The sequence below is a fragment of the Dipodomys merriami genome, unplaced genomic scaffold, assembly GCF_024711535.1.
Source record: "Dipodomys merriami isolate MVZ:Mamm:240054 unplaced genomic scaffold, mDipMer1.0.p SCAF_8, whole genome shotgun sequence".
Taxonomy (NCBI): Eukaryota; Metazoa; Chordata; class Mammalia; order Rodentia; family Heteromyidae; genus Dipodomys; species Dipodomys merriami.
Genome location: NW_027206401.1, coordinates 6,550,308 through 6,567,788, shown reverse-complemented (window position 1 = coordinate 6,567,788; position 17,481 = coordinate 6,550,308). Strand labels below are relative to the sequence as shown.

General features: G+C 45.6%; 1 protein-coding gene across 6 annotated transcripts in view; it reads left to right on the top strand.

Moving 5' to 3' along the window:
• Positions 1 to 12,519, top strand: part of Synj2 (synaptojanin 2) — an 84,392-nt gene extending 71,873 nt beyond the window's left edge. For 2 of the 6 annotated variants that reach the window (XM_070010381.1, XM_070010380.1), the window contains exons 23-27: positions 2,379 to 2,513; positions 4,262 to 4,374; positions 5,368 to 5,476; positions 6,961 to 7,145; positions 9,019 to 12,420. In XM_070010381.1, the coding sequence (XP_069866482.1) occupies positions 2,379 to 2,513; positions 4,262 to 4,374; positions 5,368 to 5,476; positions 6,961 to 7,145; positions 9,019 to 9,750 (1,274 nt within the window). In that variant the 3' untranslated portion in view covers positions 9,751 to 12,420. Of the gene's footprint in view, positions 1 to 2,378; positions 2,514 to 4,261; positions 4,375 to 5,367; positions 5,477 to 6,960; positions 7,146 to 7,592; positions 7,741 to 9,018; positions 12,421 to 12,440 lie in introns of those variants that run through there. The other 4 variants (XM_070010384.1, XM_070010385.1, XM_070010386.1 and 1 more) reach the window with 4 other exon arrangements.
• The last annotated feature ends 4,962 nt before the right edge of the window (positions 12,520 to 17,481 follow it).

Here is a 17,481-nt window from a genome sequence, read left to right as displayed (position 1 = left end):
GCATTCTACCACTTGAGCCACAGCACCACTTCTGGACTTTTCTGTTTTTTATGTGGTGCTGAGGAATCGAACCCAGGGCCTCATGTGTACCAGGCAAGCACTGTACCACTGAACTACCTTCCCAGTCCCCATAATGTCATTTTAGAATTAAGAGGAACTAAATGGTCATGTGGACTGAAATATATGCCATGCACCAGTGGCTCATGCCTGTAATCCTAGCTACTCAGGAGGCTGAGATCTGAGATCGAAGTTCGAAGCCAGCCTGAGAAGAAAGTCGGTGAGACCCTTATCTCTAATTTACCATTAGAAAACCAGAAGTGGTGCTATGACTAAAAGTGGTAGAGCACTAGCCTTAAGAGGAAAAAAGTCAGGGACAATGCTCAGGCCCTATACATAGATAGATAAATGGATAGATAGATAGATAGATAGATAGATAGATAGATAGATAGATAGATAGATAGATAGATAGATAGATAGAGGTTTTTGTTTGTATATATAGATAGACATAGATAGGTATAGATATATATGTATATATCTTTATATGGTTTTGTATGTGTGTGTACATATACGTATATATAGTTATATATCCCTGAACCAAATGATAGTGATTCTTTCAAATAAATTTAACTTTCTTTTTGTTTTATTTTTAAGTAGTTGTACAAAGGGATTTCAATTGAACACGTCATCTAGACAGTGTCACCCTTCCATCATTCACCTCTATCTTCTCCAATCCTGCATCCCTTCAAGTTACAAAGTTCAACTTTTATATGATGTACATTGACTATAATGACTGTTCAGATAAGTTTTAAAACTTTTGAGAACCAGGTGTTGGTGGCTCACTCCTGTAATCATGACTATGCAAGAGACGGAGAGCTGATGATTGTGGTCCAAAGCTAGCCCAGGGAGGAAAATCTGTGAGACTCAGCTTCAATTATCCAGCAAAAAGCCAGAAGTAGAAGTGTGGCTCAAGTGAAAGCATCAGCCTTGAATGAAAAAGCCAAGGGATAGCACTCAGGTTGTGAGTTTAAGCCTCCTTCCCCCTATACAACAAAAAACAAAACTCATGAGTACTTCATGGCTGGAGGGAAGGCAGTTTGTATTTGAGCATCACACACATGCTGACAGTGTTCCACCCTAAAATGCCCAAACTGCCTCCCCTTGAGGGTTATTGTGTCCCCAGTGGAGGGCAGCTTTTTCAGGAGGTGCAGGAGCTTAGCTGTGTGTCCGAACACTGGAGCTGGGGCTGGGAGCAGAGAACAGGCTAAGCGGGCCTGAAGGTGCTTCCAGGGAGAAGGATGCCTGGCTAGGACAGACACCACGATACCATGTCCCTTGGGCCAATCAGACGGACCAGTAGCTTGTCTCTCTTGAGCCATCAGGAGTAGTGGACCTTACAGGTGGCTGAGCCCATCACGGAGATTTGGATCTGGCAGGGGTGAGGTGATACCTTAGAAATGTGGCATTTCGTGAAGCTCCTAACCAGGTCTGCGGTTGTGGCCTTAGTGTGCGGAGGGTTCCGTGCAGGTCTGTGGTCGCGGCCTTAGTCAGCGTGTGGAGGGGTTTGTGCAGCTTGTGGCAGTGGCTCCGGCCTTGGTCTGGAAGCGGCAGAAGGCAGCATGTGCACTTCAGAGAAGAAGGCGGCCTTTTCTGCAGGGGTGACCATCTTCCAGGCGGCCTCTGGGAGCCAGAGCAGGCGAAGTGCGAGTGCTCACCTGAATGAAGAAATGGGTAGACGTGGGCATCCAGAGGGCCCCTCGAGCTGCGGGGTGTCCGCAGACGTGGGCTGAGCTGCCGGAGTTGGGCACGGGAGGTCTGAGCCAAGATGACGTGAGAAGGGCTGTGCCAGGTCCCGGGGGAGATCGGACGTGTCCCGGGCGTCTGCGTCCTCACATGAGCAGCTCCTCCTTGGCCCCCGGGGGCTGTACGGGACCAGTCCCTGAGGCGGGCCGTGGGAAGGGGCTGGCAGAGGCTTGATGTGTTTAAAATTTCAGGATGGCAGGGAAGGGAGCATCTCCTGTTTCTGACACGGGGGTCATGTTTTAGAGTAGTGAACAGACACCATGTCTTCCCTGAGGTTGGAGAATCTCTAGGGGTGCTGGTTTCCCACTGTCTCCTCTGCTTTGTGTGAGCTCTGGCTAATTAGACCAGAAGGAAACACCTACTCTTTATTCAAGGATGGCAGTCTCTCTCAAGGCTGGCAAACATACCGTGTCCACGGCTCAGTGACTGTTCCAAGCAGGCACTGGGTGTCCTCTGCTCCAGTGGAGAGCGGTGGGGTCCCGAGTGGCTCCCCAGCCATCTACCCACTCTGGTCAGCGCCCTGACTAACCGTCCCGTTTGGAAAACACCATGTTTCTCACCCCTGCCGTGTCCTCCAGACGACGCTGACCTGGCGGAGCTAAAGCAGGAGCTGGAAGCCATGGGGGATTTCTGCCACCGTTCTACAAGCAGGTCTCTGTCCGTCCCCAATAGGTCCCGGCCACCTCACCCACCGCAGAGACCCCCCCCTCCAAGTAAGACTTCGCTTGCTTTGGGCTTGCCACCATGCCTGCTGGGAATAACTGCGCACCTCCAGCTGCTGAAAACATGACTCTAAACCCACTTCCCACCGCTGAGTCACCCCCATGCCTTTCCCCACCTTGGGCTCTCTTGGTCTAAATCCAGGGCACATCTGGTCACAGAAGTCATTGGGTTTCTCCTGGCACATGAAGTGAGACCTTTGGGGAGCTCTGTGTATCATATAGCTCTGCCTTCGCTTCCTCCTCTTTTCAGTCTGCAGCCTTTAGAGTAGAAAATTGAGCTGGGCATGGTGGCATACATCTGTAATACCTCTAGAGGCAGAGGCAGGAAGATCAGAAGCTCAAGGCCAGTCTGGGGTACATAGCAAAATCTAAAAGGAAAAGTAGAGTGGAAAGAGAGTTTTGCAGTACTGTGAGGGAACTCTCTAGCTTTTCAGCACTGGATGCTTGCTTCCTCGCTGGCTGCCCAGGCCTCCGTCTGCTCAGTAGGGGTCTGACACCTACATCCCTAACGTGCATGCCTCTAGGTCACGACCTCGGCCTCCTGTCCTGCTGTCCGTGGTATGCCTGAAGGTTGGAATAAACCCTGCCTGAGTCTCACAGGATAATGGTTTTCTTCTGGCTCTTCAGAGAATGCTTTTCCCACCAAGCTTGCCTTACTAATCTCAAAGTAAAGTATGACATGCTTTTGATCTGTGTACTTCTTCCTCCAAAACCATGACAGCCAGACATGAGCTTTCTGAAGCTGTTTCTTTCAGAATTGAGTTCAGGATCATTTCTGTCACAATGATCCCTGGCACACCAGAAATGCAGAACTCTCAAAGCCGATTTTTTGCTTTTTGTAGGTCATACCTCAAAAAAGCAAAATAAGACATAATAAATAAAAATAACACAAAAATAAAATTCGCAAGCCAGACATGGTGGCACATGCCTTCTCCATACTTGGGAAGTAGAAGCTCGAGGATTGAGTTTGAGGCTAAGCAAGATTCTTTCAGAAGTAAATTAAAGTTTTAAAAAGAAATGTATAAATCATTTATCATGTTTATAGAGAACTATAAACATTTAAATTTAAATTTACATGACTACCTGTTAATAATAGTTAACAAGAGGGCTTCTCCCTTTTCCAGTTATGTATATGTATAGCTATACACAATTTTTAAAAATTGTTTTGAACAAAATTGGTATTCGTTTTGTTTGGTTGTTTGTCTTTACTAAATGTGTCTTATTTTCTGTGTCATAAAATATTTTAAAATGCAACTTGTTGCAGACTGTCAGCATAGTTGATTTCTCTGATTTATAGGACTTCAGATATTTGAAAACTTGGTTCTAATAATAGTTGTATGTTTTAACCACTTAAAAATCAAAATTTTTAAAGCAGATTAGAATTCTCCATGGTATTAGATTTAAAATGACATTCAAACCTTGCTTCTTCAGAGAAGCTGCATAATAGGTCAAGCTTTAGAGAATCTAAAGGCAAAATCTGGGAGAAGGGGGCAGTGTCAGCTCTGGAGACTAAACCAGGACCACCTTCATGCCACGCAAGGGCTTTACCTCTGCACCCCAGCCTCAGCCTCCCAGTGGAAACTTTGGAGGTTCCCGTAGCCCTGACCCGTGGGTCAGTGCCATGGGTACCACGTGAGCATGCACACCTCACTGTACCTCCTCCGGCCTTCTTCCAGCTAGCTGGCAACTTGTGCCAACTCTCAGGCTGACTTTCTGCCTTTGTTTTTTTTTTTTTGCAGCTGGTTTAATGGTGAAAAAGTCAGCCTCTGATGCATCCATCTCCTCCGGCACCCACGGGCAGTATTCCATCTTGCAGACAGCTAAACTTCTGCCCGGAGCACCTCAGCAACCAGTGAGTTCTTCCATTTTAGCATCCTGCTTCCAGCAAAGTGCTCAGGCTCTCAAATTCAGTGGGCTGTCCCTAGGCCCATAGGATTTGTCTTTTCAGCAGAGGTGCAGTCCATGACTTGAGTCCTCTCCCTGCCCATCTCCTTAACTTGGTACAACTCCTTTACTCCTTTGTAGGCTGTAACACGCATGCGTGTGTGTGTGTGTGTGCATGTGCATGTGTGTGTACGAGGCACACATTTCCAGTCCTTCCTGTGTCTCATGAATCTTGCCTTTGCTTTTGGTCTATAGAACATTGGTTGGTAGAAGGGAAAAAAAGGAGAAATTGAGATTGCTTTGGCCATTCTAGTCTAAGCTTAGCTAGAGAAATGGCTAAAGAGAGGCCCACAGGACCTGGGTAATGGGTTAGAGCAGGGCGGCAGGAGGCCACACTAAGAAGATCAGGTCACAGGGGGTGGCAGAGGGAGGGTCCAGGACCCTCTCCCTCTCGTGGAAGGGTAGGTGACAGGTGGAGGTGAAGGAGGTGAAGCTGTCTGGGACGCTGTCCACCACCTGGAGAGCTGGGCTGGGCAGGTACTTTGGGTCACGGCGGGTGTAGAGGTGAACTAGATGCCAGTGCGTCTGGTGGCCAGGAGAAAACACACTTTTAGGAAGCTGTGTACCTGGAAGATGGTGTACTCAGGAAGGCCATGAAGATGTGGCCTCCTCCACTCTTTTATCTGGTTATTGAAAAGATGAAAGATTGTTTGCCCTCATGACTGGCAAAGGCCATTAGCTCTGACCATTGGTGCTTTTCTTCTTGAAAGGTGTTTCCATCCTACAGAGAAATTGATGGCAGGGAGTGGTTTCTATTTTCAAATCGCCATCTGATGGGGCTCTGCATGGCCCACGCCCATGTACAGGCTACCTACCACCTGCACAGACCGGCGGGGCATGCGCAGTTTAGCCTGACACCCACTCAAGTTCATATGCTTCTCTTCCCCATTCTGTTCTCAAGCCCAAAGCTAGAACTGGAATAAGTAAGCCTTACAACGTCAAGCAGATCAAAACCACCAATGCTCAGGAGGCAGAGGCAGCGATCCGGTGTCTGCTGGAAGCTGGTGGAGGTAGGTCTCCTGGCCCACGAGGAGTGGAACCCCACTTCCTTCTCATCTCTTCTCCCACTGAGGGAAGCCACAAAAAGAAAAGAGCTTTTTTTTTTTTTTTTTGGTGGGGAGGATACCATTACATAGAAGTATCCTTTAGCAATATTTTATTTACTTACTTCCATCTATTCTCCATTTAAATTATGTATTCAAAATTCAGTACATTTTATAAAAATAATTGCAAGATTATTGTGGTATTTAAGGGAGATATAAACAATGATTTTTTTAAAGGTGACCATTACATGCATGAATTCATTTGTCTTTGTGGAAAGTATATTTGTGGACTGGGCATTGTGGCTCACCCTTCCATCCTAGCTACTTGGGAGGCCGAGATCAGAAGGATCACAGTTTGATGCCATCTTCGGCAAAAAAGAAAACAAAAACAGACCATTTTCAGGACCTATGTCATCTAATAGAATCTGGACATGATGGTGAATGCCTACCATCCTAGCTATTGGGAAGCAGAAATAGGCAGATCCAGGTCCAGGTTAGCCCAGGTGTAAATATGAGCACCGACTCAAAAATTACCTGGCTAGGACCATAATTCCAGGAGTAGAACTACTGCCTACCTTGCATTCAAGAGGAAGAACCTGAATTCAAACTCTAGTACTACAAACAGTAATAAAGTAGAAGAAGTTGCCAACAGATGTAGTCTGCACTTTAGACACAAAATCTACCTCCTACTCTCTGATGAGTGTAGATAAATTCCATATGTCAGAGCAGGACCACTGGAGAAACTGCTGTTTCTCCACTTAACCATGCCATGCTTTAGCAGGTATCTCCCTCCTTCACACACAGTCTCTGGTAACTATCATTTGTTGGTTTTATTCCAGAAGAATCTCTTGTTTTTGTTTTTGTTTTTTTTGGGGGGGGGGGTCCAGTCGTGAGGCCTGAACTCTGGGCCTGGGCGCTGTCCCTCAGCTCTTCAGCTCAAGGCTAGCGCTCTACCACTTGAGCCACAGCGCCACTTCCGGCTTTTTTCTTTTTGCTTATGTGGTGCTGAGGAATTGATCCCAGGGCTTCAGGCATGCAAGGCAAGCGCTCTACCACTGAGCCACCTTCCCAGCCCCAGAAGAATCTCTTTTGGAAAGGAGAGAATTATGCTCCTGAAAAGGGCATATGCATTTATAATCGCCTAATTTGCTTTTCTTCAGTATACTTAACCTACTTGGGAATGCTCATATAACATTTAAAGAGGTCATGAATTAGGAGGTTGAGAAACTGTAGGATTATACAGCAGAGTTAGTTTTTAAATTTCATTAACAATAGGACTAAAAGTGTGATTGAAATAGCTCTTCTGCCCATCAACTGATAAATGGATAAACAAAATTCGGTGCATCCATACAATGGTATATTAGGCAGACATAAAAAGACTCCATCATGGACAGACTTACGAAACTTTAATTGCCATGAACACACATGAGCCCTGAAATTATCTATTTCAGGTACCACAGAAATGCCCAATTCATCCCTCAATGCCATAGCCCTGCGGGACCAAGGATCCCCCAAACCAGATCGCACCCCCGGGAGCACCAAACTGGACACTTCCCAGGGGCTCCTGATCCTACCTCGCCGGCCCGCACCCAAGGTTCCGGTCATCAAGAAGCCAACCTTGAGGAGGACAGGGAAGGTAAGAGACAGAAGAGCAGGGCAAGCTGCTCGAATGACTCACCAGATACAGTGACACCTCGGACTGAGCCATCCAGTCGGATTTAGTTTCTCCATTCAACATCCCATGGCCCTAGCCCCAGCCTAGACCTTGAGGAAAATGGTTTAACAACCACTTTTTCCTTATCTCCCGGCTGGGTCTCAGCTCTGCTGAGCAGGACAAGAACTGCCCTAAAGGGATCGTGTCCCCTGACTGTGATGAGCCCTCACACAGAACCACAGTGGGGTGCTTTTCCCCCTGGGGGTCCCTTGCTGGCATTCATGTGTGCTGCGTGCACATGGCTTCACATGTGCAGATTGTATGTGCATTAGGAAACACGGCCTGGTGTCTAGACGAGCCGTCTTCCTCTCTCCCATGCAGCAAGGCCTCCTGGAGGCCCCACAGTTCTTCTCGCCACTTTTCTTGCAGATTGTGTTTTGCTCTCGCTCCCAAGCTTCTCAGCCTTGCTTACTGCTTCAAAGACATGAGTTTGTAAAGACAGTAGCTGCCCAGAGACTGGCACCTATAGACACATCCGGAACTGCCGTTTGATCTCAGTTCTAGGAACGGGCACCTGGTAAACCCTGCCTGAGCACCAGAGTGACTGCCGCCTCTGCCAGCCCTGCGTGAGCGTGGCTATGCCCGGCCCTCTCCACTGAGCATGCTTCATCTCTTCCTCGTTGTGTTTCTGTCCATGCCGGTGCATTGTTGTCTGTCCATTTTCCATGCTTTCTTGCCAGATCAACCATTTCCTTCTTCCTCTCCATGCATTTGCCTTGTGTTTGCTTTTAAAAGCCAGGAGCCAAAGTGGATTCATTTTCCCAAGCAGCTGTTCAGGAGTTACTATGGAGAAGGGCTTAAACTTCTAGTTTGGTCTCCAAAGAACCAAAGGAAGCACTGGACAGCCAATGCTTAACTCCGGTAGCCACTTCCTTACAAAAAAAGCTTCATTTTACCAGGCGTCGGTGGCTCATGCCTATAATTCTAGCTACTCAGGAGGGTGAGATCTGAGGATTGCAGTTCAAAGCCAGCCCAGGGAAGGAAAGTTTGTGAGACTTTTACCTCCAGGTAACCACCAGAAAACTGGAAGTGGTGCTGTGGCTCAAGTGGTAGATCACTCTCCTTGAGCTGAAGAGCTCAGGGACAGGGCTCAGGCCCACAGTTCAAGCCCCACGACCAACAACAACAACAATAAAAAGTTTCATTTCATGCTGTGTAACAACAGTCAAAACCTAGAAAGTACTGGGCACCTGTAGCTCATGCCTGTAAATTGTACCTACTCAAGAAGGTAAGATCTGAGGATGGAGGTTCAAAGCCAACCCAAGCAGGAAAGTTCATGAGACACTTATCTTCAGTTAACCACCAAAAAGCTGCAAGAGGAGTGGAGGCACAGGTGGGAGAGTGCTAGCCTTGAGCAAAAAACTAAGGGACAGTGCCCAGGCCCTGAGAAAAACCTAGGAGGTGAAGTCCCTGTGGAACATTCCTCCCTCTTCTGTATCAAAATGGAAAAGGTTGCAGGGGAGAAGGCGGCTTTGGAGGGGTTTCCTCGGAGTGAGGGAAGACCACGACCGTTTCCTGTGGCACAGACAACTTTGTCTCAGAATTCTCACAGTGGCCCTGGTTTTAAAATCCCCACACACGTTTCCTTGGACGTGTTGGGCTGACCTGGATGTGTGTTTCTGCCACGCTTTCTCATACCTCGTCACATTTCTGGCATCCCAGACATTCTCCCATCCCAATATGGCCAGGATGCCAGCGCAGTCTCTCCTTCTCTGTCTCCTGCTGACCACTGAGCGTTCTGTCTCCTCTGCCCCAGGCTGGCTTCTTATTACACTCTTGTCTTGCCTTTTCTCAGCTCCTGTCACCAGAAGAACAGTTTGAGCAGCTGCCTGTCCATTTTACAGTTGGTCCCCCAGACACAAGTCTTGAACCCCCTCCTCCGTCAGCACTCCCTCGAGTTCCACCTGTTCCCAAACCGAGAACATTTCAGCCCGGGAAAGGCATCGAGCGGAGGCCCAGCAGTGGACCGCCAGCGCCGGAGGAGGTCCCGGCGGCAGGAGCAACCCAGCCGCCGTCCGTCGCGGTGCCCAGGGTGCCCCCGCGGAGAAAGAAGTCTGCACCCGCAGCCTTCCACCTGCAGGTCCTGAAGAGCAGCAGCCAACTTCTCCAGGGCCTCACGTGCCACCGGGACGGGGCGGGCAGCTGCCCACCCGGACTCCAGCCCGACGCCAGCCCTCTCTGCACACAAGTGGGCTTTCTTGACCCTTCGTCTGCCACAAGCCCCCACACTGATGGCCCCAGAGACCCAAAGCCAGACGCAGCCTCTCTTCTTGATAAGTATCAGGATCCCTTCTGGAACCTTCTCCACCACCCTAAACTATTGAATAACGAGTGGCTTTCCCAGAGCTCTGACCCTCTGGCCTCAGAAGCCAGGAGCCCTGAGAGATCACACAGGGACCCTGCATGTGTCGGGACCCAGGAACTGTCGCTAGACCTTGAGGAAAAAAACTTCCGCCACTGGGCGACCATCAGTAACAAAGACAAGAGGACCACGCTGCAGGTGTTCGACCCCCTGGCAAAAACATGACGCAGCACCCACGCAGCAGACTGGGCCTAAGACACGCCTGCTGAACACACTGGAAACCACACTGCGCATCGCTCACTCATGTGTACTTTACAAAAGTTGTGTCTCTTATTCAATAACGTCACAGTTCAGCCACCAGAAATGTCTTATGTAGGACGTGTGCACTTTAGGTCTGCTCTCAGGGTAAAAGGAAGCCTTCAATCAAGGTTCAGGGTATGGATTTTAAGGCAAGGAAATCTAGATAAGACCCAGAAAGTTCTGTGCTGTTGAATTTTAAATGGTAGTTCGATTCATGTGTGGGCTTTTTGATGCTGCTGTTTTGTGTTTGCAGATTTGGGGTGACGCCTTGGCATCCTGCCTAAACGTGGTGCACGGAGGGTGCCGATCATGGTCGTTGGTACTATGAAGAACTGTCTGGCCCACTTTAGAGCAGGTTTAAAAACATCCAGGGTTGGAAACTGCAGCTAGGTCACCCCAAAGACTAGCCCAGGATTCCCCAGAACCCTGTGTTTGTGCAGGCAGCCCCTCTGCCACAGCGCCCACCAGTCACAGATCAGAAACACCCAACCCGGACAGACTCTTCTCTTGTAATTATTCCCTAAGCATTACAGCAGAGTAACTATTTGTACAGCATTTATACAACAAGGTATTTCAAACAATGATTGAAAGTGTGCAGTAAGATCCATGCACGGATGACATATGAACACCATGCTGTTTTCTGTAAGGGCCTTGAGTTTCTGTGGCACCCCCCAGCGAGGGATGCCTGTACACTCAGTAACCTGATCGTGTGTGCATCCTCTGGGAGCCATAGCTTCCATTTGGTTTGGACTCGTGGGAGCTGTAACTACGTTGTGATCTTGAGCTGCGGTGTGTGTCTACCTAAGGATAATCCAGTTTGTGTCCACCATTTTGTTTCTGCCATACAACTTCATAGGCTCTGTTACATTTTATATACCCCATAAGGGGGAGAGAAAGAAGGGAGAAGGAAGATCACTGACCACCTGCTAAATTTAGCCATCTTTCACATACAGGGATGTACCATGTATCCCTCAGCGAGGGGGAGAATCCTGAAGGAGATGCTGATAGTGGGTCCTCTTCCCCGGGCATGCACAGCAGGCCTCTGGATGTCCATAAATAGGTGATCAGACAAAAGAGGGTGTTGAGATGCTCAGTTCTTCTTCTGTAATACTTGCCTATGTGAAAGGATTATGTTGTTGCAGAGGTTAAAAAAAGTTTAAGTGGAGGAAACAAGGTGGATTGCTTGGAGAAGTGAAATGATTGGCCAAGATGTCCATGAGCTCTAATAGGTACAATGAAGAATGGAATTGAGTTCTTTACAGATGCTCTTTCCCTATACCCACTTTCTCACAAAGAGGTACCTGAAGTAGAAGGGTTCAGAAGAGCAGAAGTCAATTCCACAAAGGTTGCTTGTGATGCCAGCAGTAGGCCTCTTCGTTTTACAACGAACAACAAGTGACAAGCAACTGGAAAATCTGAGTGAATACTAACATCCAGAGTTGTGTTCACTTGAAGAGGACTATCACAAGAAAAGGGATGGCGCCAGTGGCTCACGCCTGTAATCCTAGCTACTCGGGAGGCTGAAAGCTGAGGATCATGGTCCAAAGCCAGCCAGGGTAGGGTAGTCCATGAGACTCTAATCCCCAATTAACCACTAGAAAACTGGAAGTGGCGCTGTGGCTTAAATGGTAGAATGCTATCCTTGGGTGAAAGAGCTCAGGTACAGTGCCCAAGCTCTGAGTTCAAGTCCTACCACCAACCAAAAAGAAAAAGAAAAAAATGATGAGTAATGCCAGGTGACAGTGTCTCCCACCTGAATCCTAGCGACTCAGGAGGCTGATCTACAGACTGTGGTCCAAATCTTAGCAAGGAGAGAAAAGTATACAGTACTCCATCTTCAAAATAACTAGCAAAAAAGCCAAGATAGACATGGTTCAAGTGATAAGAGCACCATCCATGAGCAAGCAAGCACTGTTCAATACCACTGTTCAGTACCAGCACCCCCCCAAAAAAAATTAAAAGTGCTTTAAGATTGAGAATTGAAGTAGTAGTGTTTGATTTGATCATGTGTGTTTAAGTGTAATGAGCAGCATAGACTGAATTTGAGTTGGTAGTATAATTTTCACACACAAGTTTCTCTTAAAAGTAAGAACATTTAGAATATCCTTATCTAGTTTATAAATGAATGCTTACCAGTTGGAAGGCTTCCCAAGCTAGCAGGTGACTGAATTACCTTGACCGTGAGTAGCGGCTCCCCGGGGATTTCATTCTCTTTTAGTTTGGGTCATCTTATTGACTAAACATGATGCAATTCACTACTGTCTCTCTGACACATGGTATAGTTGCTTTCACCGTGTAATTTTCTCAAACCTATTAAAATTGTTCTAGTGATTGCAATATGCAGGAAATACGTTCATCCAGTTCTTCTAAAAGTTTAAAGTGGCTGAAGTTCAAGACACTTAAGTTCTTCTTGACTTTGCATAAGTAATGTATTAAAGCATTAATTTTATAATAAAAACATTTTATTAGGGAGTAAAAAAGATTACTTATTGGGAGACTAGTGTTAATAAAAAAAACCCTACAGTGTTTTTTTGACTTATAATTTGTACTGATGTTGTACAGAATACCTATTAAATATTTTTGTCTTTTTAAAAATTGGGCTCATTTTCTTCCAGATATCAAGAGAACCTTGGAATATCTTCTTTGGCTAGCCTTCTGTTTGGGACCAAATGCAATTGCTACTTATCCCTCAGTGTAAGTTTTCTGTTTTGGTTCTTTTTTTGACTCATCAAGTGAAGTTGAAAAGGCAAGAAGGTAACAAGATTAGATAATATATATGATGTGAGTCATACTAAGTTAGGCGAGAGGCTGAGATGGGGAGGATCATGGATCTACACCAGCCTGGGCAGAATAGTCTTCAAGACTTCATCTCAGTGGAGGGAAGCTGGATGCACCTGTGGTGTGCACCTGCCATCCCAGCAACTATGGGAAGCCTAAACAAGGCAGATGGTAGTCTGTGCATGTGCCCAGAGAGGAAGCAAGAACCCTGTCTCAGAAATAACCAACATAAAAGAGGGCTGAAGGCATAGCTCAATGGTAGAGAAGCACATTCCTAGTAAGTGTAAGGCCCTGAGTTCAAACCCAGTACAGCCAGAAATAATTTATGACTTGAAAGCTGCTGACAGGGACCACTGCTGCACTGTGTAAGATTTCAGGATGCTCGAATTCACTTTCTGTAGGACATTATATCAAACCAAGTACACCTTGAATGGCAAGGATGGTTTGAGCACATTATTTTGTAGAGGCGGGGGAAATTCTATCCAGATACACTAATACACTTTATACACAAAGTGTAGGTCATAATGTTCCTTGGTGATTTTCAGGAATTATGAATGTAGTGACTATAGTCAATGCAGGCTGCAGAAGGATTGCAGCCTGTCCTAGGAAGGACTGTACTGCATTCACATGACCCCAGTGTGCAGCACTGGGACCTGGGTGCCAGGGAAGAAACAGCTGGTCACAGGACCTTCTTTTCCAGGGTGGTGGGGGTGGGAGTGAGCTTCAGTATTATTACTATTTTTATTGTATTATTATTATTTTTTTTTTTTTTTGCCAGTCATGGTGCCTGAACTCTGGGCCTGGGCACTGTCCCTCAGCTCTTCAGCTCAAGGCTAGTGCTCTACCACTTGAGCCACAGCACCACTTCCAGCTTTTTCTGCTTATGTGGTGCTGAGGAATCGAACCCAGGGCCTCATGCGTGCAAGGCAAGCACTCTACCACTGAGCCACCTTCCCAGCCCCTGTATTATTATTTTTATTGCATTACTACTATTGCATTTTTTGTCAGTTCTGGGGCTTGAACTTGGGGCCTAGGTGCTGTCCCTAAGCTCTTATGTTCAAGGCTAGCTCTGTACCACTTGGGGACTCATCTCCAGACATCTCCGGTTTTCTGGTGATTAATTGGAGTCTCACAGACTTTTCTGCCTGGACTGGCTTTGAATCTTGATCCTCAGATCTCAGGCTCCTGAGTAGTTAGGAATACAGCCATGAGCTACCAGTGCCCAGCTGTCTTGCTATTTTTGACATCACTGTTTCAAACAATATGTCTATCCATTTATTGATCCATCCATCCATCCTATTGCCTAGACTTAAGTTGTAACTAGATTTTTCAATAACTAACTTTTTATGTTTCTCTTTTAAATCAATTCTATCTTATTTGGCTCCCAAATATTTTCAGTCTGTATTTTCAACATTTTTTTCAGTCTTAATACTGTAACTACATCCAACAAATAGCATTTATAATTTTTTGTATATTGAGGGCACTGGCAATCTTGCCAACCTTTCCGAATTTCTAACAATTTCCTGTGTGTTAATACACTTAACATGCCAGTGGGTACAAGGGATCCACTTATGCACCATCTTCTTAAGGTTTTCAACTATATCATGTCAAACCACCAAGGCGATACTGTCTAATTATAGCGATGTTAAAATATTTTGAAATGTGTTATAATGAAAAACTGGCACATTTCAATTCTTATTTTCTCATCCTTGAACTTTAGATGCCCTTTTCTTGCTGTACCACTGTTGAGAATATTTACAATATTTAAATACAGTAGCAACTATTCTTGTTATTCTTATTCCCAGAAGTTAGTATTTTTGCTCTTTTATTGTGTTTTCTTCAAATAGCCTTTACTAAAGTATCTTCCTAGCTTGCAAAGTTTTTTTTCATAAATGGTGGTTAATTTTATCAAAAAAATTTGGGCTGGGAAGGTGGCTCAGTGGTAGAGCGCTTGCCTTGCATGCCTGAGGCCCTGGGTTCGATTCCTCAGCACCACATAAGCAAAAAGAAAAAAAGCCGGAAGTGGCACTGTGGCTCAAGTGGTAGAGCGCTAGCCTTGAGCTGAAGAGCTGAGGGACAGCGCCCAGGCCCAGAGTTCAGGCCCCACAACCGGAACCCCCCCCCCCCAAATTTTTTTCTCCATGTATTGAGATTATTTTTCTTTATTTTGTATGCTAAATATGATAAATTACATTGATCCATTTTGCAAAGCTTGAATGTTTGGCATAAACTTTTGACAGCTATCCTTTTAAATATTGCTGGATTCGTTTGTATGTGTGTGCCAGTACCTGGGGCTTCACTTGAACTCAAAGTCAGTTAACTTTTAGTTTTTTCACTTGAGTCTAGCTCTGTATCACTTGAACTATACCTCCAGTTCTGAGTCTTTACTCATTGAGAAGACTGTCAGATTTGTCTGCCCAGGATGGCTTTCAACCATGATTCTCAGATCTCAAGCTCCTACAGCTAGGATTACAGGCATGAGCCACAATGCTTGGCTTACTTGTCAGTATTTTAGCTTAAGATTTTTACATCTGTGTTCATAATTGCAAGTAGCTGATTACTTTCTCCTTTTTTTGTTTTTTTTTTTGGTCCAGTTGTGGGGCCTGAACTCTTGGCCTGGGCACTGTCCCTCAGCTCTTCAGCTCAAGGCTAGCACTCTACCACTTGAGCCACAGCGCCACTTCCGGATTTTTTTCTTTTTGTTTATGTGGTACTGAGGAATCGAACCCAGGGCCTCAGGCATGCAAGGCAAGCGCTCTACCACTGAGCCACCTTCCCAGCCCACTTTCTCCTTTTTGTACTGTCCTTTGATACAGTTTTGGTATACAAGTTGTTTTAACCTCAGAAAATGAGTGAAGGTGTGCAATCTTTCCAATGAACTGGAAGAATCTGATAATAGAACCATTTCCTTGGTTGGGAGCCCTCATCTGTAATGTGCACTAGGCTTAGAGTAAGTCTGTGACTTTTTAAGTCATTGGTTCTCTTCCTTTAATGGTCATAGGATTGGCCATGTTTTCAGCTTGTAGGCAGTTTGGGTGTGATGGTCCATCCTGTCAACTTGGTTGGATTGGAAAGCCTAGGAGATTAGTAAACATGTCCGTGTGTGTCTGCGAGGTGTTTCTAGAGGTTGGGGGGAGGGGCGGGGAGGAGATACCCTGGACACTATGATCTAGCAGCCCTGCCAGGCTTCTGTCAGCCATCTCTACCACGATGGGCTGAAACTCTGAAACCAGGAGCCAGATGCATTTTTCCCTTGTTTATCTCAGGAATTTTTTACAGTGATAGAAAGGCTAACTAACATACCAAGTTTTATTTTTCTTGGAATTTTCTGTTTCATTTAAAATGTAATCCGTTGTGGGGCTGGGAGCTTGCCTTGCATGCATGAGGCCCTGGGTTTGACTCCTCAGCACCACATAAGCAAAAAGAAAAAAGCCAGAAGTGGCACTGTGGCTCAAGTGGTAGAGCGCTAGCCTTGAGCTGAAGAGCTGAGGGACAGCGCCCAGGCCCAGAGTTCAGGCCCCACAACCGGACCACCCTCCCCCCCCCAAAAAAAAATGTAATCAATTGTAAGCATTCACACTAGGGTTCTTATACTTGCTAGGTAGCTGCTCTTAACCACTGAACCACACTTCCAGACCCTATTTTTTCTGATTATTTCTAAAATACGGTGTTTCCTGCCCAGGCAGGTACATGGTGTGATCTGCCTATGCAAGTCTTCCTGTCATGGCTAGAATCAAACCACCACGTCCAGCTTTTCATTGAGAAGGGATCTTGCAAACCTCTCTGTCTGAACTGGCCTCAAAATGTGATCCTGTATGTCTCAGCTACCCAAAAAGTGAGTGTTGTAGGCATGAGCCACCAGCACTTGACTGTTTTTTAAATGCCAGGTGCTGGTGGCTACTCAGGAAGCTATAAATCTAAGAATTGTTCAGAGCCAGTTCATGCCGACAAATGCTTGAGATTTTTATGTCTAGTTAACCAGCAAAAGGCTGGAAGTGGAGGTGTAGCTCAGGTGGTATAGCACTAGCCATGAATGAAACAGAGCAAGAAGAACTAGCAAAAAACAGTCTACATTACAGTGATAGCTCCTTTTTATGACTGATACTAATAATTTGTCCCTTCTCTTATTGTGATTGCTCTTACAAGAGGTTTGTCAATTTTATTGATTTTTTCCAAGAATCAACTTTAGATTTATGAAGACTGCTTTTCTCATTTCATTAGTTTATGTTCTCTAAGCCCTCCTTCTATTTTCTTTGGTTTTCATTTTTCTGTGGTCTTGGCAGAGTGTATGGTTCGTTTCGTACGCGTTTCGGAAGGGTTTGTATTTATTCTCCATCCTTGTGTGCATTGCAAGTGTCCAGGTAAACACCTGGTGAGGGGCTCTACATTACCACATAGCTCACATCCATATTCTCTGCCCCCTACTCTTTTTGGTCTCCTTGTTCTTTAAGTTCCAAGATACATGTCAACATCTTCCTGTAGTTTTCTACATTTTTATATTATGTAATTATAGATGACATACAAGTAATTTTTAAAAAACTACTTTCTATTGAAAGTAGTTGTACAACTTTGTGACTATACTAAAAACCAATGAACACTTTAAAAGGGTACATTTTGGACTGAGGATCCAGCTCAGTGGTATAGCATCTCCCTAACAAGTGTAAGGCCCGGGATTCAATCCCAGCACCACACACAAAAAGGAAATTTTCAGGTATGTGAATTATATTTCAATAATACTATTATTCAAAAGCACATTATTTTCTCACGAGCAAAGAAAGAAGGTATACTTTATTTAGCCAAAGAGAATATGAAATCTTACTAAGTTCTGTTAACATCTAGTGGCTTAGAATAGCTTTTGTTTTTTCCATACTCTGATGA